Source organism: Salvelinus fontinalis, chromosome 27 (genome assembly GCF_029448725.1).
Source record: "Salvelinus fontinalis isolate EN_2023a chromosome 27, ASM2944872v1, whole genome shotgun sequence".
Lineage (NCBI taxonomy): Eukaryota > Metazoa > Chordata > Actinopteri > Salmoniformes > Salmonidae > Salvelinus > Salvelinus fontinalis.
In genome coordinates, this window is record NC_074691.1 from 32,432,381 (window position 1) to 32,457,312 (window position 24,932).

At 44.7% G+C, this 24,932-nt stretch overlaps 1 protein-coding gene across 2 annotated transcripts in view; it reads left to right on the top strand.

Annotated features, from left to right (window-relative positions):
• Nucleotides 1–24,090, top strand: part of LOC129825471 (forkhead box protein N3-like) — a 118,799-nt gene extending 94,709 nt beyond the window's left edge. Inside the window, exons 5-7 of one of the 2 annotated variants that reach the window (XR_008754862.1) lie at nt 16,946–17,054; nt 19,333–21,408; nt 21,576–24,090. Coding sequence is in view for 1 of the 2 variants with exons in the window: in XM_055885591.1 (XP_055741566.1) it covers nt 16,946–17,054; nt 19,333–19,828 (605 nt within the window). In the remaining variant the exon portion in view is untranslated. Of the gene's footprint in view, nt 1–16,945; nt 17,055–19,332 lie in introns of both variants that reach the window. The other variant, XM_055885591.1, reaches the window with a different exon arrangement.
• The last annotated feature ends 842 nt before the right edge of the window (nt 24,091–24,932 follow it).

Genomic DNA, 24,932 nt, shown 5'->3' on the forward strand with positions numbered 1-24,932 from the left:
CCTAGGAACAGTGGGTTAACTGCCTGTTCAGGGGCAGAACGACAGATTTTTACCTTGTCAGCTCGGGGATTCAATCTTGCAACCTTTCAGTTACTAGTCCAACGCTCTAACCACTAGGATACCTGCCTTTTTGTGTGTAGATTGATGAGCACAATAAATAATTTAATCCATTTTGGAATGAGGCTGTAACTGTAACGATCGTTGTAATCCTCCTCCTCGGACGAGGAGGAGAGGTGAGAAGGATCAGACCAATATGCAGAGTGGTTAGTGTCCATGGTTATTTAATGAATACAGACTGAACACTTAACATACAAAAACAACAAACGTGACAAACCGCAAACAGTCCCGTGTGGTGCGACATACACAGACACGCGATACAACCACCCACAGCCACCACGTGAATCACAGGCTGCCTAAGTATGATTCTCAATCAGGGACAACGATTGACAGCTGTCTCTGATTGAGAATCATACCCTGCCGAACACAAACAACCCAACAAGAAAATAACACATCGACAACCCACCCCAACTCACGCCCTGACCAACTAAATAAATAAAAGGAAAAAGGAACAATAGGTCAGGAACGTGACAGTAACGTAACAAAATATGCAAAATTGTAAGGGGTCAGAATAATTTCAGAATGTTTAGTTTGGACTGTTTAGTGCCAGAAATAGGGGGTTAAAAACCTGTTATTAAAAAAGTGTGTATATATATATTTGATCATATCTGTCATGAATCTGTTATTCAATGAGTTTGTGTGGGCTAATAGTCCTGTCCTGCTAAGCATTCAAAATGTAATGAGTACTTTTGGGTGTAAGGGAAAATGTATGGAGTAAAAAGTACATTCTTTTCTTTCGGGAATGTAGTGAAGTAAAAGTTGTGAAAAAGATACCCAAAAAACAACTTAAGTAGTGATTTAAAATGTTTTTACAGAAATACTTTAGGCCAGGCAAAGCAGCGCCAGAGTTAGGGTTAGGCCAGGCAGAACAGCGCCAGGGTTAGGCCAGGCCAGGGCAGGGTAGGGCATACTGTGTCTATCTTGTGTAAACAGGATCTGCCTGGCAGCCTCGCAAATAGCACCCTATTCCCTATATTGTCACGCCCTGACCTTAGAGATCCTTTTTATGTCTCTATTTTGGTTTAGTTAGGGTGTGAGTTGGGGTGGACATTCTATGTTCTATTATTTGTATTTCTATGTTTTGGCCGGGTAGGGTTCTCAATCAGGGACAGTTGTCTATCGTTGTCTCTGATTGAGAACCATACTTATGTAGACCTTTTTCTCACCTGTCTTTGTGGGAAGTGGACTTTGTTTATGGCACATAGCCTTTAGCTTCACGGTTTGTTTTGTAGTGTTTATTGTTTTGTCGACGTATTCACTTAAATAAAGGAATATGTACGCTCACAACGTTGCACCTCGGTCTACTTCTTTTGACGGCCGTGACAGAACTTCCCACCACCAACCGACCAAGCAGCGTGGTAAGGAGGAGCAGCGTGTTCAGGATTCATGGACTTGGGGGGAAATCCTGGACGGTAAGGGACCCTAGAGGCAGGCTGGGGAGTATCGCCGTCCACGGGAACTAGAGGCAGCGAAAGAAGAGCGGAAGCGTTACGAGGGAACACGGCTAGCAAGGAAGCCCGAGAGGCAGCCCCCAACAATTTTTTGGGGTGGGGGCACACGGGGAGTTTGGCTGAGTTAGGTTGGAGACCTGAGCCAACTCCCCGTGCTTACAGTGGCGAGCGTCGTACTGGTCAGGCACCGTGTTACGCATGGTGTCTCCAGTACGCGTTCTTAGCCCGGTGCGCTACATTCCAGCTCCCCGCATCTGCCGGGCTAGGGTGAGCATCCAGCCAGGACGGGTTGTGCCAGCCCTGCTCTCCAGACATCCAGTGCGCCTCCTCGGCCCAGTATATCCTCAGCTCTGCGCACTGTGTCTCCAGCACGTCTGCACAGCCCAGTGCGTCCTGTGCCAGCGCCCTGCATTTGCAGGGTGAAAATAACCACCCAGCCAGGACGGGTTGTGCAGGCTCCAAGCTCAAGACCTCCAGTGCGCCTCCACGGCCCAGTGTATCCGGTGCCTCTGCCAAGGACAGGGCCTCCTGTATGTCTCTCCAGCCTGGTGAGTCCTGTGCCTGCACCCAAAACTAATCCTCCTGTATGTCTCCCCAGCCTGGTGAGCCCTGTGGCAGATCCACGTACCAGACTGCCCATACGTCTCCTCACTCCAGTGATGATCCATGGCAAGAAGCATCCAGTGATGATCCATGGCACGAAGCCTCCAGTGATGATCCATGGCAAGAAGCCTCTAGTGATGATCCATGGCACGAAGCCTCCAGTGATGATCCTGGAGGCTTCCTCCAGTGATGATCCATGACAAGAAGACTCCAGTGATGATCCATGGCACGAAGCCTCCAGTGATGATCCATGGCAAGAAGCCTCCAGTGATGATCCATGGCACGAAGCCTCCAGTGATGATCCATGGCAAGAAGCCTCCAGTGATAATCCATGGCACGAAGCCTCCAGTGAGGAGTCATGGCACGAAGCCTCCAACGAAGGTCTCCAGTACGGAGCCTCCAGCGACGTTCTCCAGTCCGGAGCCCCCAGCGACGGTCCCCAGTCCGGAACCTCCAGCGACGGTCTCCAGTCCGGAGCCCCCAGCGACGTTCTCCAGTCTGGTGCCCCCAGCGTCGTTCTCCAGTCCGGTGCCCCCAGCGACGGTCTCCAGTCCGGTGCCCCCAGCGACGGTCTCCAGTCCGGAGCCCCCAGCAACGGTGCCCAGCCCGGGGCCCGCAACGAGGGTGCCCAGTCCGGGGCCAGCAACGTGGGTAGCACCCTATTCTCTATATTCTCCTAAATAGCACCCTATTCCCTATATTCTCCCAATGGTAGTAGAGGGAAAAGGGTGCCATTTGAGACGCTGGCTCAACACAGATATTTCCTGCCTCTCCTCCGCTGTAGCATGATCTACTACTGTGTGGCATGTGGAATGGGAGCGGTCGCCACGGCAATGGAAAGCCTTGACCACCACCAGAGCGAGAGAGAGAGAGCAGAAAAGGGGGGAATGTTAACCCAGAGAGACCTAGAACAGATAGACATATGTACATACTGGCACGCAGACATGCATACACAAAGAGTGAGTGATCGAGATTACAATGGAGACAGTGTGCAGGCAGGCAGGTAGGCAGGCAGGCAGGGATGTAGGCAGGCAGGCAGGCAAGCAGGTAGGCAGGTGGGCAAGCAGGGATGCAGGGATGCAGGCAGTTAGGCAGGAAGTTAGGCTGGCAGGCATGCTGGACTTACTGATAAGGTTAACAGGAGCAGCATTAGCAACATTATAGTCAGTCCCAGATTACAAGTGAGCGAGATTACAATGGAGACAGTGTGCAGGCAGGCAAGGATGCAGGCAGGCAGGTACGCAGGCAGGCAGGGATTCAGTTAGGCAAGTTGGCAGGCAGTTAGGAAGGCACGCAAGGACTTACTGATAAGGAGCCGCATTACCAGTATTATAGTTAGCCCCACAACCAGAGTCAATAGGATTAACATGGAAAGTCTTCAGTTCTACCTCAGGAGCTAATAGAATTAGACGACACACATACAGCTAGAAACACAGTCATATACAGTACCTTGTGGAAAGAGAAAAACTTATTACATCTTAGTGCTGTGCTGTGATGAGATAGTGGCAGACCACATTTGTGATGTAACATGCTGTCTACAACATGCTGTCGTAGGCAAAATCAAAAGCAAATGGTGGACATCAGCGCGTACTGTTATATACCCACAATAATATGATGATTGTGAATAGCCAGATTAATATAATAGTTACATTTAAATGTTTACATGCGTTTCAAGAACTACAATTTTCCTACTGATCCTGTTTACATGCACACATCTATCAGACCACAGCGACGATGATATTTGTGCGAAGTCTAAAACTATTTCTAAGATGAATACTTTCAGTTTTTCCGAACTCACTTCACTCGAGCAAAAGAATGAAACTCGTGCTGCTCATGCTAGCACGTGTGCAGATCAAATACACCGCTGTAACTCTGATTCAGGAATTTACATCTTGTAATCATTTGAAAGATTGCTCAGAAAACCAGGTGTTTTATTCAGCGTATGCTTACTTTGATTATGATTTTACGCTGATTAAGATAAGCAGAGTAAGTTGTTTACATGACTAGCGCCATACTTGGCCTTCTGCCATCATTTTTTTTAAATCGAATTATTAGTGTGCATGTAAACATACTCATTTCTGAAAAGCACACTTACCCCAGAGATCCAGAGAGAGATGTGGATGACAGCTGTTTTACTGAACTGAACTGGAGAGTCTGTGATGAGATGAGCTGAGCTGAGCAGCCAGCTTCAAATAATTTCCAGTAAAAAGCCTAGCGCATAGAATTTAAAAGGTATTATCGGATATTATTCATCCTAATCAGCCAAGTTTTTTTTACATGGATGATACATTGGAGATAATATAAGACAAGTACTGGAAACAATAGAACACTATGAAAAATCTGGGAAACCAGGCCTGCTATTTATAGCTGACTTTGAAAAGGCTATTGATTAAGTACGACTGGAGATTATATATAAATGCCTGGAACATTTCAATTTGGAGAATGTCTTAAAAAATTGGTTAGAATCATGTATAGTAACCCATGGTGTAAAATAGTAAATAATGACTACATCTCAGAAAGTTTTAACCTTTTCTCAATAGGGGGTGCTGTTTTGACTTTGGGCACTGTCAAGAGGAGTTAAACAAGGTTGTCCACTATCAGCATATCTATTTACTATGGCCTTCGAAATGTTAGCTATTAAAATCAAATCCAACAATAATATCAAAGGGTTAGAAATCCAGGGCTTAGTAACAAAGGTGTCATTGTACGATGATGATTCCTGTTTTCTTTTAAATCCACAATTTGAATCCCTCCACAGCTTCATAGAGGATCTAGATACTTTTTCTAACCTCTCTGTATTACAACCAAATGATGATAAGTGTACTATATTACATTTTGGATCACTAAAAAATACAACTTTTGCATTACCGTGTAGTTTACCAATTAAATGGTCTGACGGGATATGGACACGGTATACATATCCAGAAAGAATGAACTCATCTCACTACAATACATGTTAATAGAAAGTTAGCAAAATAGACAAGATATTGCTACCATGGAAAGGAAAATACCTGTCTATTTGTGGAAATCACCTTGATTAACTCTTGAGTCATATCCCAGTTTACCTATTTGCTTATGGTCTTGCCTACTATCAGCAACCTGTTTTTTAAATTATATGAGCAAAAATATTTCTTTCTTTTTTTAATGGCAAGCCAAACAAAATTAAACAGACTTATTTATATAATCAATGTGAGTTCGGAGAGAAAAACCTATTAAATATTAAAGCTTTAGACCTCTCACTAAGAACGTCTATCATACAAAAGTTACACTTATATCCAAACTGGTTCTCTAGCAGATTAGTAAGGTCTTACCCCATGTTCAAGAACGGCCTTTTTCCCTTTATTCAGATTACAACTTCTCACTTCCGGTTATTTAATAATTTCTAAAATTAAGCTATTTTAAAAAACAAGTCATAGAAAGTTGGTTGCAGTTTCGGTTTAATCCACTAGAAAAGTGTCACGATTGCTGTGGTCTTGGAAATGACATGACCAAGGTGCATCATGGTGAGCGTACATTTCTTTTATTTAAAAATGTCGCCAACAAAACAAAGAACAAGGAAACGACCGTGAAGCTTACTTAGGCTATTGTGCCCCTAACAAAGACAACTACCCACAATTACAAAAGGAAAAAAGGCTGCCTAAGTAGGATTCTCAATCAGAGACAATTATAGACAGCTGTCCGTGATTGAGAACCATACCCGGCCAAAACATAGAAACAAAGAACATAGAGTTTCCCACCCGATTCACACTCTGACCAACCAAACATAGAGAATAAAAAGATCTCTACGGTCAGGGCGTGACAAAAAGACAGAACAAATAATACAACAAATATTGTTGTTATTCTCAAATATAGTAATTGATTAAAAACACATACTTTTTGATAAATAAAAAAAGTTATAATCTTTGTAAATTGTATCCTACATAGGTCTAGCGGAGTTGTCACACATGCAGCTAACTAAAATATATGGCAATGTCTGCTCTACCCAAAAGTACAACCAACTAATTGCAACTAATTGCAGCACAATACAAATAGTCTGGGTAGCCATTTGATTAGCTGTTCAGGAGTCTTATGGCCTGGTGGTAGAAGCTGTTAAGAAGCCTTTTGGACCTAGACTTGGTGCTCCGGTACAGCTTGCTGTGCGGTAGCAGAGAGAACAGTCAATAACTATTGGTGACTGGAGTCTTTGACAATTTTTAGGGCCTTCCTCTGACACCACCTGATATAGGTTTTCAGACACCTTGACATTTGTAACTTTACAGGTTTAATCTAAAATTGATTATTTAAAAAAGAATGGGAAAAACTCCCCAAATACAGGTGTGCCAAGTCTGTAGCTTCATACCCAAGAAAACTTGAGGCTGTAATCGCTGCCAAAGGTTCTTAAACAAAGTACTGAGTAAAGGGTCTGAATACTTATGTAAATGTGCTATTTCCATATTTAAAAAGTTATACATTTGCAAAAATTTCGAAAAACCTGTTATTGCTTTGTCATTACGTGGTATTGTGTGTAATTTGATGAGGCGGGGAAACTATTTAATCAATTTTAGAACAAGGCTGTAACATAAAACACTTGGAAAAAGTAAAGCGGTCTGAATACTCTCCGAGCACTGTGTATATGTACAGATCTACAAGAAAATATATGGGGGGAGCATCTGTGATGAGATGGAGCGTAACTGGAGTGTATGTGGGGAGCTGAGCTGAGCAGCCAGCCTCAAGTAACTAGAACGTCTGTGAGGAACTGAGCTGAGCAGCCAGCCTCAAGTAACTAGAACGTCTGTGTGAAGATGAACTGAGCTGAGCAGCCAGCCTCAAGTAACTAGAACGTCTGTGAGGAACTGAGCTCAGCAGCCAGCCTCAAGTAACTAGAACGTCTGTGAGGAACTGAGCTCAGCAGCCAGCCTCAAGTAACTAGAACGTCTGTGAGGAACTGAGCTCAGCAGCCAGCCTCAAGTAACTAGAACGTCTGTGAGGAACTGAGCTCAGCAGCCAGCCTCAAGTAACTAGAACGTCTGTGTGAAGATGAACTGAGCTGAGCAGCCAGCCTCAAGTAACTAGAACGTCTGTGATGAGATGAACTGAGCTGAGCAGCCAGCCTCAAGTAACTAGAACGTCTGTGATGAGATGAACTGAGCTGAGCAGCCAGCCTCAAGTAACTAGAACGTCTGTGATGAGATGAACTGAGCTGAGCAGCCAGCCTCAAGTAACTAGAACGTCTGTGATGAGATGAACTGAGCTGAGCAGCCAGCCTCAAGTAACTAGAACGTCTGTGATGAGATGAACTGAGCTGAGCAGCCAGCCTCAAGTAACTGGAGCGTCTGTGTGAAGATGAACTGAGCTGAGCAGCCAGCCTCAAGTAACTGGAGCGTCTGGGATGATCCTCTCTTTCTAAATATCTCTGTCTCTCTATCCTCTCTTTCTAAATATCTCTGTCTCTCTATCCTCTCTTTCTAAATATCTCTGTCTCTCTATCCTCTCTTTCTAAATATCTGTCTCTCTATCCTCTCTTTCTAAATATCTCTGTCTCTCTATCCTCTCTTTCTAAATATCTCTGTCTCTCTATCCTCTCTTTCTAAATATCTCTGTCTCTCTATCCTCTCTTTCTAAATATCTCTGTCTCTCTATCTTCTCTTTCTAAATATCTCTGTCTCTCTATCCTCTCTTTCTAAATATCTCTGTCTCTCTATCCTCTCTTTCTAAATATCTCTGTCTCTCTATCCTCTCTTTCTAAATATCTCTGTCTCTCTATCCTCTCTTTCTAAATATCTCTGTCTCTCTATCCTCTCTTTCTAAATATCTCTGTCTCTCTATCCTCTCTTTCTAAATATCTCTGGCTCTCTATCCTGTCTTTCCAAATATCTCTGTCTCTCTATCCTCTCTTTCTAAATATCTCTGTCTCTCTATCCTCTCTTTCTAAATATCTCTGTCTCTCTATCCTCTCTTTCTAAATATCTCTGTCTCTCTATCCTCTCTTTCTAAATATCTGTCTCTATCCTCTCTTTCTAAATATCTCTGTCTCTTAATCTATTTCTTTCTGTAAAACTTTCTCTTTCTCTAAGTAAGTTATGCAGACAACAAGCTCTTGCAGTCTCACTGTAGAATTTGATGTTTCTCCAAATGTCGAAATTCAAAGTGTTTTTGACACCCTGGGTTGGGTCCTGCTCAGCACAGTTCTGGTTCTCCAAACGTCAAATTTAGAAGGGTAAGTGTTTAGATAGGGTTGAAACATGAAGTTTATGCACTCATTCTGGATGTTTAGGGTAAGGGTTAAGGTTTTGGATAGGGTTAAAACATGACGTTTATGCACTCATTCTGGATGTATAGGGTAAGGGTTAAGGTTTTGGATAGGGTTAAAACAATAAGTTTATGCACTCATTCTGGATGTTTAGAGTAAGGGTTAAGGTTTGGGATAGGGTAAAACATTTTTTTTTTAAGTATCCACCATTGGGATTGAACATCTAACCTTCTGATCCAGCGTCATGGGATTCAGCAATCCACCACTCCCATCCACAACACCTTTACAAAACTGAAGCCTACTTGATGGTAATAGTGCTCACTGTTGCCCCTAGTGGCCGGTTTCGAATGCATTCCCCGAAGTACATAGATGTCCAAAAGTCACTCTTGAGCGATCTGCCTGAGACAGAGCATAACAGAACATTGTCCTAGCCATACATAGAAACACACACACGCACAATCCCCTTCTCCACACACGCACAATCCCCCTCCACACACGCACACAATTCCCCTCCCCACACACACACAATCCCCCCCTCCCCACACACAATCCCCCCCTCCCCACACACAATCCCCCCCACCACACACACACAATCCCCCCCTCCACACACAATCCCCCCCTCCACACACAATCCCCCCCCCCCCACACACACAATCCCCCCCCCTCCACACACAATCCCCCCCTCCCCACACACAATCCCCCCTCCCCACACACACAATCCCCCCCTCCCCACACACAATCCCCCTCCCCACACACACAATCCCCCCCTCCACACACACAATCCCCCCCTCCACACACAATCCCCCCCTCCACACACACAATCCCCCCCTCCACACACAATCCCCCCCCTCCACACACACAATCCCCCCCCCACACACAATCCCCCCCACCACACACACAATCCCCCCCACCACACACACAATCCCCCCCACACACACAATCCCCCCTCCCACACACACAATCCCCCCTCCCCACACACACAATCCCCCCCCCCCCTCCACACACAACCCCTATTGCTAGTCTGTTCAACCTCTCTTTCATATCGTCCGAGATTCCTAAAGATTGGAAAGCTGTCGCGGTCATCCCCCTCCATTTCGAATTCCATCGTACCTTCTCCGCTGTGCAATCCGGTTTCCGAGCTGATCACAGTGCACCTTAGCCACGCTCAAGGTACAAAATTATATCATAACCGCCATCGATAAAAGACAGTACTGTGCAGCCGTCTTCATCGATCTGGCCAAGGCTTTTGACTCTGTCAATCACCGTATTCTTATCGGCAGGCTCAACAGCCTTGGTTTCTCAAATGACTGCCTTGCCTGGTTCACCAACTACTTCTCAGATAGAGTTGTGTGTGTCAAATCGGAGGGCCTGTTGTCCGGACCTCTGGCAGTCTCTATGGGGGTACCACAGGGTTCAATTCTCGGGCCGATTCTTTTCTCTGTATATATCAATGATGACTTAGAATATGTGGACAACTACAAATACCTAGGTGTCTGGTTAGACTGTAAACTCTCCTTCCAGACTCATATTAAGTATCTCCAATCCGAAATTAAATCTAGAATTGTCTTCCTATTTTGCAACAAAGCCTTCTTCACTCATGCTGCCGAACATACCCTCGTAAAACTGTCTATCCTACCGATCCTCGACTTTGGCGATGTCATTTACAAAGTAGCCTCCAACACTCTAATCAGCAAACTGGATGCAGTCTATCACAGTGCCATCCGTTTTGTCACCAAAGAGCCATATACCACCCACCACTGCGACCTGTATACTCTAGTCGGCTGGCCCTCGCTACATATTCGTCGCCAGACCCACTGGCTCCAGGTCATCTATAAGTCTTTGCTAGATAAAGTTCCACCTTATCTCAGCTCACTGGTCACCATAATAACACCCACCCGTAGCCTGTGCTCCAGCAGGTATATCTCACTGGTCATCCCCAGAGCCAACACCTACTTTGGCCGCCTATCCTCCCAGTTCTCTGCTGCCAATGACTGGAACGAATTGCAAAAATCGCTGAAGTTGGAGACTTATATCTCCTTCACTAACTTTAAACATCAGCTATCTGAGCAGCTTACCGATTGCTGCAGCTTATCTGTAAATAGCCCATCCAACTACCAACTACCTACCTCATCCTCATTTTTATTAACTTTTTTTGCTCTTTTGCACACCAGTATTTCTACTTGCACATCATCATCTGCACATCTATCACTCCAGTGTAAATTTGCTAAATTGTAATTACTTCGCTACAATTGGCCTATTTTTTGCCTGACCTCCTTACTCCATTTGCACAGGATTACCAAGGTGGCTTAGCAGTTCAGACGTATTTTTCCGTGTTGTCGTGTCGTGTCCTGTATATATATATATTTACACCTTTTCTTCACATATCTTTTATTTATTTTATTATCCAAGAACTCAACTACAAAAGCTTTCCTGCAAAAGCTTTCCTGCAACCCGCTTCACCAATTACAATAAGTATTACTTACCTCAATCTGAAAATCCATCGTGGAAGATAGCCAGGGGCTAATTCAGAAACTAGCCTGAAAGCTAACCAGAAGCTACTCCATTAGCTAGCCAGAAGCTAATCTGTAGCTGCCCCGAAATTAGCCGGTTTGCTGGCTAGCGTTGGTGTTTCAGCTGCCCACGTTTTGCGGTCATCAGCTATTCCTTTAGCTCGATAATCTACCGGCACTTTTGTGCAACGCGACTCGGACCGGAGCATTCCGGGACTTTTTTTCTCTCAGTCTCCCCGGATTCCAACCGCAGCCTCTGGACACTTGCACCTTGATTTCGCAGCTAGCTAGCTGCATACCGTGTGACTATTGGCTTACGTCGACCCCGGAGCTAACTCAAATCATGCTGGAGCTAGCCAGCTGAGGAGTTCCATCACCATCCGGACCCGTTTCTTTGTTGCTGCTGCAGATACGGAACCCCACCAGGCCTTCACGACTGACTGCCGACGTTATCTGCCCGAGGGATTTATCCAACCGGCACCTCCGTCCCGGCGTTACCTGAACGCTCATCTGAGGCCCGCTAATCGTTAGCTGTCTTATCGGCTGCTATCTGAACAAAACCCCACTACACGGAACCTACCGACGGAAACGCACGAGGTATCTACAAACAGACCTCCATCCTATGCTGCTACCGATAGCCATATACCCGGCCAGCTGTCTGGATCGCCACGACCCCAACCAACCTCTACTCACTGGACCCTTATTGATCACTCGATTAAGCATGCCTCTCCTTAATGTAAATATGCCTTGTCCATTGCTGTTCTGGTTAGTGTTTATTGGCTTATTTCACTGTAGAGATTCTAGCCCTGCTCTCTATACCATATCCAACCCTGCAGTTCCACCACCCACATATGCGATGACATCACCTGGTTTCAATGATGTTTCTAGAGACAAGATCTCTCTCATCATCACTCAATACCTAGGTTTACCTCCACTGTATTCACATCCTACCATACCTTAGTCTGTACATTATTCCTTTAAACTATTTTATCGCCCCCAGAAACTTCCTTTTACTCTCTGCTCTAGTAGCTCTAGGCAACCAATTCTCATAGCTTTTAGCCGTACCATTATCCTACTTCTCCTCTGTTCCTCTGGTGATGTAGAGGTGAATCCAGGCCCTGCAGTACCTGGCTCCACTCCTATTCCCCAGGCGCTCTCTTTTGATGACTTCTGTAACCGTAATAGCCTTGGCTTCATGCATGTTAACATTAGGAGCCTCCTCCCTAAGTTTGTTTTGTTCACTGCTTTAGCACACTCTACCAACCCGGATGTTTTAGCCGTGTCTGAATCCTGGCTTAGAAAGACCACCAAAAATTCAGACATTTTTATCCCCAATTACAATATTTTCAGACAAGATAGAACGGCCAAAGGGGGCGGTGTTGCAATCTACTGCAAAGACTGCCTGCAGAGTTCTGTTATACTATCCAGGTCTGTTCCCAAACAATTTGAACTTCTACTTTTAAAAATCCACCTCTCTAAAAACAAGTCTCTCACCGTTGCCGCCTGCTATAGACCACCCTCTGCCCCCAGCTGTGCTCTGGACACTATATGTGAACTGATTGCCCCCCATCTATCTTCAGAGCTCGTGCTGCTAGGCGACCTAAATTTGAACATGCTCAACACCCCAGCCACCCTACAATCTAAGCTTGATGCCCTCAATCTCACACAAATTATTAATGAACCTACCAGGTACCACCCCAATTCCGTAAACACGGGTACCCTCATAGATATCATCCTAACAAACTTGCCCTCCAAATACACCTCTGCTGTTTTTAACCAAGATCTCAGCGATCACTGCCTCATTGCCTGCATCCGTAATGGGTCAGCGGTCAAACGACCTCCACTCATCACTGTCAAACGCTCCCTGAAACACTTCAGCGAGCAGGCCTTCCTAATTGACCTGGCCGGGGTATCCTGGAAGGATATTGATCTCATCCCGTCAGTAGAGGATGCCTGGTCATTTTTTAAAAATGCCTTCCTCACCATCTTGAATAAGCATGCCCCATTCAAGAAATTTAGAACCAGGAACAGATATAGCCCTTGGTTCTCTCCTGACCTGACTGCCCTTAACCAACAGAAAAACATCCTATGGCGTTCTGCATTAGCATCGAACAGCCCCCGTGATATGCAACTTTTCAGGGAAGCCAGAAACCAATACACACAGGCAGTTAGAACAGCCAAGGCTAGCTTTTTCAAGCAGAAATTTGCTTCCTGCAACACAAATTCAAAAAAGTTCTGGGACACCGTAAAGTCCATGGAGAATAAGAACACCTCCTCCCAGCTTCCAACCGCCCTGAAGATAGGAAACAGTCACCACCGACAAATCCACTATAATTGAGAATTTCAATAAGCATTTTTCTACGGCTGGCCATGCTTTCCACCTGGCTACCCCTACCCCGGACAACAGCACTGCCCTCCCCTCTGCTACTCGCCCAAGCCTTCCCCATTTCTCTTTCTCCCAAATACAGTCAGCTGATGTTCTTAATGAGCTGCAAAATCTGGACCCTTACAAATCAGCCGGGCTAGATAATCTGGACCCTTTCTTTCTAAAACTATCTGCTGAAATTGTTGCCACCCCTATTACTAGCCTCTTCAACCTCTCTTTCGTGTCGTCTGAGATCCCCAAAGATTGGAAAGCAGCTGCGGTTATCCCCCTCTTCAAAGGGGGGGACACCCTTGACCCTAACTGCTACAGACCTATATCTATCCTACCCTGCCTTTCTAAGGTCTTCGAAAGCCAAGTCAACAAACAGATTACCGACCATTTCGAATCACACCACACCTTCTCCGCTATGCAATCTGGTTTCAGAGCTGGTCATGGGTGCACCTCAGCCACGCTCAAGGTCATAAACGATATCGTAACCGCCATCGATAGGAAACAATACTGTGCAGCCGTATTCATTGACCTGGCCAAGGCTTTTGACTCTGTCAATCACCACATCCTCATTGGCAGACTCGACAGCCTTGGTTTCTCTAATGATTGCCTCGCCTGGTTCACCAACTACTTCTCTGATAGAGTTCAGTGTGTCAAATCGGAGGGTCTGTTGTCCGGGCCTCTGGCAGTCTCTATGGGGGTGCCACAGGGTTCAATTCTTGGACCGACTCTCTTCTCTGTTTACATCAATGATGTCGCTCTTGCTGCTGGTGATTCTGATCCACCTCTACGCAGACGACACTATTCTGTATACTTCTGGCCCTTCTTTTGACACTGTGTTAACAACCCTCCAGGCGAGCTTCAATGCCATACAACTCTCCTTCCGTGGCCTCCAACTGCTCTTAAATACAAGTAAAACCAAATGCATGCTCTTCAACCGATCGCTGCCTGCTCCTGCCCGCCTGTCCAACATCACTACTTTGGACGGCTCTGACTTAGAATATGTGGACAACTACAAATACCTAGGTGTCTGGTTAGACTGTAAACTCTCCTTCCAGACCCACGTCAAACATCTCCAATCCAAAGTCAAATCTAGAATTGGCTTCCTATTCCGCAACAAAGCATCCTTTACTCATGCTGCCAAACATACCCTTGTAAAACTGACCATCCTACCAATCCTCGACTTCGGTGATGTCATTTACAAAATAGCCTCCAAAACCCTACTCAATAAATTGGATGCAGTCTATCAAAGTGCCATCCGTTTTGTCACCAAAGCCCCATATACTACCCACCACTGCGACCTGTACACTCTCGTTGGCTGGCCCTCGCTTCATACTCGTCGCCAAACCCACTGGTTCCAGGTCATCTACAAGACCCTGCTAGGTAAAGTCCCCCCTTATCTCAGCTCGCTGGTCACCATAGCAGCACCTACCCGTAGCACGCGCTCCAGCAGGTATATCTCTCTAGTCACCCCCAAAACCAATTCTTCCTTTGGACGCCTCTCCTTCCAGTTCTCTGCTGCCAATGACTGGAACGAACTACAAAAATCTCTGAAACTGGAAACACCTATCTCCCTCACTAGCTTTAAGCACCAGCTGTCAGAGCAGCTCATAGATTACTGCACCTGTACATAACCCATCTACAATTTAGCGCAAACAACTACCTCTTTACCTACTGTATTTATTTATTAATTTATTTTGCTCCTTTGCACCCCATTATTTCTGTCTCTACTTTGCACTTTCTTCCAATGCAAACCAACCATTCCAGTGTTTTTTTTAGTTTTTTTTTTAGTTTTTATTTTACTTGCTGTGTTGTACTCACTTCGCCTCCATGGCCTTTTTATATTTTTATTTATTTATACATATATCTGTTTGCCTTCACCTCCCTTATCTCACCTCACGTGCTCACATTGTATATAGACTTTTTTTTTTTTTTTTTTTCACTGTATTATTGACTATATGTTTGTTTTTACTCCATGTGTAACTATGTGTTGTTGTATGTGTCGAACTGCTTTGCTTTATCTTGGCCAGGTCGCAATTGTAAATGAGAACGTGTTCTCAATTTGCCTACCTGGTTAAATAAAGGTTAAATAAATAAATAAATAAATAAATACTGTATATAGATTTTACTCTTGTGTTATTGACTGTACTTTTGTTTATCCCATGTGTAACTCTGTGTTGTTGTTTGTGTCATTGCTTTATCTTGGCCAGGTCGCAGTTGTAAATGAGAACTTGTTCTCAACTGGCCTACCTGGTTAAATAAAGATGAAATATATATTTTTTTATAAAATCCCCCCCACAACCCCCCCCCCCCCCACACACACACACACAACCCCCCCATCCCACACACACAACCCACCCACACACAACCCCTCCACAAACAACCCCCCCCACACACACAACCCCCCATCCCACAAACACAACCCCCCACACACACAACCCCCCCATCCCCTCCCCACACACAACCCCCCCATCCCACACACACAACCCCCCATCCCACAAACACAACCCCCCACACACACAACCCCCCCACCCCCTCCCCACACACACAACCCCCCCATCCCACACACACAACCCCCCATCCCACAAACACAACCCCCTCCACACACAACCCCCCCATCCCCTCCCCACACGCACAATCCCCCCCAACACACACACACACGTCAAGGTATAGCTACATCCAAATATCAACAGACTGTGTGCGTTAACATCAACACAATGCTGAGACCTGTGAGCCTGTTAACCCCAGCCATTGGGCGGCTTTTAGCCTAGTGGTTAGAGCGTTGGGCCTCTGAGCATGAAAGTTAACCCACTGTTCCACGGGCGCCAAAGACGTGGATATAGATTAAGGCATTCCCCTGTACCTCTGATTCAGGGGGGTTGGGTGAAATGCGGAAGACATATTTCAGTTGAAAGCATTCAGTTTACAACTGACGAGGTATCCCCCTTTCCCCTTTCCCATTTGATGGGATGGTTTGAGCCGTCCAGCAGACGTTGTTCATTTAATGATTCTCTAGCGGGCTTAACTAATTAGGACAGTTGCTCGCTTAATTTAGCCTCTTCTCTCCCATCAACACCGCTCTGCTGGACTATTCACAGAACCAATGAATAGTCAGTGAACTGATCCCAGGTCTTTTTGAGGTGTATAGGCTACCTTATGATTCTGGCTTCTTACTCATTATTTCCCTACAGTGAATTCAGGGATTAGCCCAGACCAGTCAATCCAACACCTTCGCCATTTACGACAATGATGCTATGTGTTTACGACAATTTTGCTATGTGCTATGTGGAATTTAACAATTAAACAACTTTTTGTTGTACGTGTGTGTTCCGTGTATAGATGTGTGTGCGTGTGTGTGTGTGTGTGTGTGTGTGTGTGTGTGTGTGTGTGTGTGTGTGTGTGTGTGTGTGTGTGTGTGTGTGTGTGTGTGTGTGTGTGTGTGTGTGTGTGTGTGTGTGTGTGTGTGTGTGTGTGTGTGTGTGTGTGTGTTCGGAGAAGGAGGTGTTTCTGTACCCTTGAATTCCATGCATACAGGGACCTTTCATATGTTTGCATCGTTTTTTGTGTGTGTGTGTTCTCTTGTGCACACTAGTGTCTGTTGGCGTGTATTTGTTGGTGTGTATCTCTATGTAAATCCTTGTGTCTCCTCCTCTGTCTGTAGTTTCTCAAGGCGTGATCCAAAATGGGGCCTGCGTCAGGAGCCATTGTCTGTTTCCTGTCATCCGACCCCTACCCATTAGCCCGGTGGGCAGAAGGACCACTGCGATAAGGTCAGTGAGCCTGTCGATCAAATGTTGGGTTATGACGTATGGCTGCACCTGGAGTACACACACACTCACCCCCCCCACCACCTTCCCAAAAGTATTTAACAACCGTTTACCATTCACATAATCACACATTAATTTGTTTAATATTTTTATACTCCAACTGAAACCACCACACAAAGGTATTTGGTATTTTATTCTGTTTAGTACAGTACTGCATGGTGAGTTCAGTCTTACCTCTGCATCCAAAATGGCACCCTTTTCCCTATGGGCCCTGGACAAAAGTAGTGCACTATATAGGGAATATGGAGCTATTTTTAAGTGACACAACCAGGTGTGTTTCTACAGCCATCACACTGGTTTATTCCTGTGAAGAGCCTGGTGATTCAGAGACGTTTTAGGAACAGGCCTGGACATGCTTATCCATCATGGGAGCATGAGAGCATGAAAGGGCACACGCACGCACGCACGCACGCACGCACGCACGCACGCACGCACGCACGCACGCACACACACACACACACACACACACACACACACACACACACACACACACACACACACACACACACACACACAAAGACAAAGGCATGCTCATACACACGGAGGCACACACATACACACATGGATGCACACACACACATGCACACAATGTCATGAATTAAACATCCCCACTGGCAGGGCAGCAGCTCATATAAGGTATGCATGGAATATTTCATCATTTAGAGGATGGTATGTCCTTCCTATGAGATATTAATGCTGCCAGACTGTTCTGCTAAAGGAAAATGAGGTCCAGTCCGAGCGAGAGGTGTGCTGTGGTGTGGACGGACAGAGGGAGTACTTTGATTTATTTATTGCGCGATGCTCAGCTTTTATGGTATATCAACTGTACTATTGTAATGACACAGTAACTCTACAGAAATACACTATAGATACGAAAGTATGTGGACACCCCTTCAAATTAGTTGGTCCGGCTATTTCAGTCACACATGTTGCTGACAGGCGTATACAATTGAGCATACAGACATGCCATCTCAATAGACTAACATTGGCAGTACAATGGCCTTACTGAAGAGCTCAGTGACTTTCAACGTGGCACAGTCATAGGATTCCACCTTTCCAACAAGTCAGTCTGTCAAATTTCTGCCCTGCGAGAGCTGCACCGGTCAACTGTAAGTGCTGTTATTGTGAAATGGAAACATCTAGGAGCAACAACGGCTCAGCCTCAAAGTGTTAGGCCACAGAAGCTCACAGAACGGGACCACCGAGTGCTGAAGCAAGTAAAATGTGTCTGTCCTTGGTTGCAACACTCACTACCGAGTTCCAAAGTGCCTCTGGAAGCCACGTCAGCACAAGAACTGTGCGCCGGGAGCTTCATGAAATGGGTTTCCATGGTCAAGCAGCCTAAGATCACCATGTCCAATGCCAAGCGTCGGCTGGAGTGGCGTAAAGCTCGCCGCCATTGGACTTTGGAGCAGTGGAAACGCGTTGTCTGGAGTGATGATTCATGCTTCACCATCTGGCAGTCTGACAGACAAATCTGGGTTCAGTCGATGCCAAGAGAACGCTACCTGCCCCAATGCATAGTGCCAACTGTAAAGTTTGGTGGAGGAGGAATAATGGTCTGGGGCTGTTTTTTATATTTCGGCCTAGGCCCCTTAGTTCCAGTGAAGGGAAATCTTAATGCTACAGCATACAATGACATTCTAGACAATTCTGTGCTTCCAACTTTGTGGCAACAGCTTGGGGAAGGACCTTTCCTGTTTCAGCATGCCAATGCCCCCATGCACAAAGAGAGGTCCCTAAAGAAATGGTTTGCTGAGATCGGGATGGAAGAACTTGACTGGCCTGCACAGAGCCCTAACCTCAACCCCATGTGTCACATCTACTCCTGCTCCTGCTTAGGGCAAAATAAGTCTAACATTTTTAAGTGGAAAATACAAACTTTAGAAGCCTTTTTAACCCTGAATACAGAACAAGTTCTGCGAAGGAAAATTATCTGCAACAATAGAGTGATCAAATTTAGATAATATAGATGTATACCTCCTGGACCAGACGCCAGTTTATCGCAGGGCCTTACCCCCAATCTACAGTATCTCTTTAATGTTTCTGAGTGCCAAGCAGAGACGCATCGGGTCCAATTTGTACAGCCTTCGGTATGACACGGCATGAGATTGAACTCCCAACCTTCCAATCTCAGTGCAGACACTCTAACCAAGAATGTAGTCTGTTTACATTAAGAGTAACTATAGCCTTCCTATCTCTCCTGTGTGTCTTTCTCCAGGTCAGCTCTGGGGGACTACCTGACCCCCTGTGACTACCCCTCCCACCCACCCAGCGACGACGTCCAGGAGGACCACAACTACAGCAATGCCAAATCCCCCAGCATGCCCTGCTCTTCCCAGGGGCCCTCCGTGTCCGACGAAGATGATGACATCATTGCAGTGGAGGTGGGAGTCCACCGAGGGGTCAAATCCGAACCTAAAGAAGTCCCACTGGACTCTGCCTCTGTCTCCTTCCTATCCCAGCATGCCCGGCGACGGGGACTGCCCTGGACCAAAAACCGCCTGCGGGCCCTGGGTGACACGCTGCCGCTGAAGAAGCGCCGTTCGGCAGCATCGGCGGAGAAGCCGCCGTCGGAGAGCGATGATGAGGAGATGAACGAGGCGGCTGGGTCGTTGCTCCACCTGGCAGGCGTCAGGGCTTGCCTCAACAACATCACAAATCGAGCCAAGGCTGCTCAGAAAGAGAAGGAGCAGAAAGAGGCCCTCAGAAACTAACTAATGCCAGGCCATAGAGAGGCCTACACATCAGGCCTGTATACCTGGCCTACACACCTGGCCAGCACACCTGGCCTACACACCTGGCCAGCACACCTGGCCAGCACACCTGGCCTACACACATATCGCCATGGCCTAGAAAGTAATAGCTGAGACACGCCACAAAGACCAACGGCTAAAAGCAGCGGGTTGGCGTGGTGTGTTGCAAGGTGTGTTAGCAATCACCTGCTGGGTGTTGACAAATGGTGGAGATTCAACATGTAGAAATGTTGTGAAATTAACAGAAAAGGACAGCAGATATTCTGGTCAGAGTAGATAGGAAGGACACCAGCTGCTTCTAACCATTGGTGGTGTGTTGTGTCTCAGATGCCTGATTCCCACTATAGACCCAAACTGAAGCCTATACTGTGCTGGCTCTGAACATGTATTTTCAGATTGTTCTTTCCAGCATGGTTCCAACAGCAACTATGGTGGATGAGGGTAACCAGGCCAGGAAGCCTCAGTACATCTCGGCTTGGCTCAGCTCAACTTTGGCTTCCATAGTGTGAACAGGGTATATGGCCAGGCCTGAGCACAGAGGCCTTCAGTAGGACTACACGCCAGGTCTACACACTGACCTATCAACCACCAACGGGCCAAGACATAGAACTCTATTCAAGCATTAGTCTCAATAGACATTACTTCATCTATCTATCTATCTCTCTCTAGATTTCTCTAGCTCTCTTTCTCTCCTCCAGGGGCATTGGGAGAATCCTACTTATTTGTGGCAATATCAAAAATCTCTGTTTTCCTATACGTTTCTTATATGTTTCCTATACGTTTCCTACATGTTTCAACGCTAACTCTGATGGGTAATTGATTCTCACGTGTCTCTGTTGATGTTTTTATGTTGTGTAAAGGGGATGCAAGCCATAGAAAAATATGTTTGTCACTAATTAGGGAAAAACATAGTAGAAAAGGTCATGTTTGAGGAGAATAGCTGACCGTTTTGTGTAATCTGTAAGTGTCAGAGGTTACGTCTGTGAATCTGTAGCAAATGTCCATTAATGTAAGCAAGGAAGTTGAGCCAATAATACTTACAGTTTTAAAACTGTTAAAACTTGCTGCTGACACATCCTACGCCCATGAGCACAAAATGTAAGACTGTGCCAAAGACCAGCGACCAGGTTGCCTGATGTAGCCAATCTGCTTACAAAGACAAATATAAAGGCATAGCAACGTCATATATGGTCATGTATGGCTCAGTTGGTAGAGCGTGGCCCTTGCACCACCAGGGTTGTGGATTCAATACCCGCACAAATTGTATTCACGCACGACTGTAAGTCGCTTTGGATAAAAGCATCTGCTCAATGGCTATTATTACATCAGAAGATCTTCAGAGAAGAGACAGGAGAATACCGTAAATGTCTAAATAATTGTAAAAATCTGTTCTTAGAAAATCATGCATGCACTTAATTTACATTAATTACAGCAATTTCTATTACCAATAGTAAAGACATCATGGAGAACGGGGCACGATTCCTTTAAGAGCACTTTTTAATATTTAAGGATAATTCGAATTTTACTGTTACAATGTTTTTGTTGTCATGGTGATGACTTAGTGCCAGGTCAGAGGCAATATATCTCCTCCATCTTGTGCTTGTTGCTCATCTGCATCTGAAATGGCACCCTATTCCCTTTATAGTGCACTACTTTGTCCAGAGCGTCATGGGCTCTAGCCAAAAGTAGTGCACTATATAGGGAATAGGGTGCCATTTCAGACACAGTTTCACTTAGACTATGTCCCTCAAACTCTTCCAGTGTTTCTCTTCTATTAAAAAGTGAATGTCAGTTTAAATATGCCCCATGTTACGACACCTGCCTATCATTTAACAGACTCACAAAACCATTTACATAAATTGTGTATTCGTTGTCGTTTTATCTCTGTTTGAAATGTTTCCCATTCTTCCTCTACCTACTCTCATAAAAGTATAAGCAATTTGTCCAGTCTGGACAACTGTAAAAAGGTTAGAAAATATTTTATTTTTCCTTTCTTAATTGAAGCAATTTGACCTGCAGGACTTTCTCAGTTATATTGCATGGGTGCTTGTAAATAAGATACAAAAGTAAATCATTTTTTATTCAAAGATCATGTAATATAAACAATGTATTTAGCATGAAGCATGACTTATTTTCATATAAACTTAGATCCTACAAGAGAAAACAAAGTTTTTGCAGACAATTCATATACCCTCAATTGTGTTTAATTTCATTTAGATAATTTTTTTGTAGTAAATGAATATTATATTTCTTCAGATGAGCAGGATTATAAAGACAAATCTTCTTCAGGGAGAAATGTTATGGGGAAATCACTCTGCAATTATGAGGCCCTTCTACTCCGGGCTTTAGGTATAACAGATCTGGGTTTAAACACTGTTTGAAAGCTTTCAAATACTTTGAACGACCTTGTGTGCCAGATGGGCGGGGTTTGTACTTTGGGACTTGTCTATTTGTTCCATTGAGGCAAGCTCTATCAAGCACAGCCCAAGTATTTTAAATGATGTCAAATACTGTAGTGTTTAAACCCATGTTGGTTAGGTATGAGGCTAGATTGAAAAGCCTCTAGTATGGTTTTCAGTCTTCTGCCTCTTAAAAGATAAATATGTCAATGTTCTAGTGTTTTTCAGAAGTTGTCAATAGTGTGTGTGTGTGTGTGTGTGTGTGTGTGTGTGTGTGTGTGTGTGTGTGTGTGTGTGTGTGTGTGTGTGTGTGTGTGTTTGTGTGTGTGTGTGTGTGTGTGTGTGTGTGTGTGTGTGTGTGTGTTTGTGTGTGTGTGTGTGTGTGTTTGTGTGTGTCCAACAACCATACACCCTTTAACATTGTGCCTGTTCTCAAGGCTTTGTGTTCCGATGTCTTTAATTGACATGATTTCATATTGAACAGCACATATTTCTTTATTTATCACAGTATTTTCTCATTTTGTGAATATGTTACTTTTGGGTCCTAGAACTCAGTGTAAACTGACGGAGTAGAAGGAACTGTTTAACATGGAATTTAGAATTCATCAGAATGTTCTGAACAAGTTCCACTGTTCTAATTGGCTCCCTAGCCTACACCAGATTAGCATAGGCAAACATTTTGTTCAAAGTTATGTCAGATACAATATATTAATGTATGACTCAATTGAGCCTGTTTTTATGGATTATATACTTTGGAAAAATGACAGTACAAAGGAAAAGTATTATATAATGAGCGATGTTTAAACCCTGCCAATTGTTTAAGTTTTGAGTGATTCAGTACATTTAGCCCTGCCGTAGAAGATAATGAGCTATAATGAGAATACATTAAAGCCTTAGTCAGTTCATGCTCTGGTATGTTGGTACAGTATATACATGCATACATTTACATATGACATTTATTTAACTAGGCAAGTCAGTTAAGAACAAATTCTTATTTACAATGACTGCTTACCTAGAACAACAGATTTTTACCTTGTCCGCTTGGGGATTCAATCCAGCAACCGTTCAATTACTGACCCAAAGCTCTAACCACTAGGCTACCTGCCACCCAATACTGTTCATACATACATACATACATACATACATACATACATACATACATACATACATACATACTGTACTTACATACTGTACATACATACATTGGAGTGAGAATGAACATGTTTCTGGTACAAACCGCAGAGGTAATAGGGTTTGGACTGAGGTTATGTGCAGAGTAGAGTCAGAGTAGAGTCAGAGAGGTCCAGAGAGTGTCAGAGTAGAGTCAGATAGAGCCAGAGTTGGCTACAGTAGTGGTTTAGAGCAGGGTTTCCCAAACTCGGTCCTGGGGTCCCCCTGGGTGCATGTTTTGTTTTTGCCATAGCACTACCCAGCAGATTCAAATAAATACAGCTTTGATAATGAGTTGGTTATTTGAATCAGCTGTGTAGTGCTCGGACAAAACAAAACGTGCACCCAGGGCAACAGGACCGAGTTTGGAAACACTGGTTTAAAGGAAAGGCATAGAGTGACTACGGTAGTGGTTTAAAGGAAAGGCAGAGTGTGACTACGGTAGTGGTTTAGAGGAATGACAGAGAGTGACTACGGTAGTGGTTTAAAGGAAAGGCAGAGAGTGACTACAGTAGTGGTTTAAAGGAAAGGCAGAGTGTGACTACGGTAGTGGTTTAGAGGAATGACAGAGAGTGACTACAGTAGTGGTTTAAAGAAAAGGCAGAGAGTGACTACAGTAGTGGTTTAAAGAAAAGGCAGAGAGTGACTACAGGAGTGGTTTAAAGGAAAGGCAGAGAGTGACTACGGTAGTGGTTTAAAGAAAAGGTAGAGAGTGACTACAGTAGTGGTTTAAAGAAAAGGCAGAGAGTGACTACAGTAGTGGTTTAAAGGAAAGGCAGAGAGTGACTACAGTAGTGGTTTAAAGGAAAGGCAGAGAGTGACTACAGTAGTGGTTTAAAGGAAAGGCAGAGAGTGACTACAGTAGTGGTTTAAAGAAAAGGCAGAGAGTGACTACAGTAGTGGTTTAAAGAAAAGGCAGAGAGTGACTACAGTAGTGGTTTAAAGGAAAGGCAGAGAGTGACTACAGTAGTGGTTTAAAGGAAAGGCAGAGAGTGACTACAGTAGTGGTTTAAAGAAAAGGCAGAGAGTGACTACAGTAGTGGTTTAAAGAAAAGGCAGAGAGTGACTACGGTAGTGGTTTAAAGAAAAGGCAGAGAGTGACTACAGTAGTGGTTTAAAGAAAAGGCAGAGAGTGACTACAGTAGTGGTTTAAAGAAAAGGCAGAGAGTGACTACGGTAGTGGTTTAAAGAAAAGGCAGAGAGTGACTACAGTAGTGGTTTAAAGAAAAGGCAGAGAGTGACTACGGTAGTGGTTTAAAGGAAAGGCAGAGTGTGACTACAGTAGTGGTTTAGAGGAATGACAGAGAGTGACTACGGTAGTGGTTTAAAGGAAAGGCAGAGAGTGACTACAGTAGTGGTTTAAAGGAAAGGCAGAGAGTGACTACAGTAGTGGTTTAAAGGAAAGGCAGAGAGTGACTACAGTAGTGGTTTAAAGGAAAGGCAGAGTGACTACAGTAGTGGTTTAAAGGAAAGGCAGAAAGTGACTACGGTAGTGG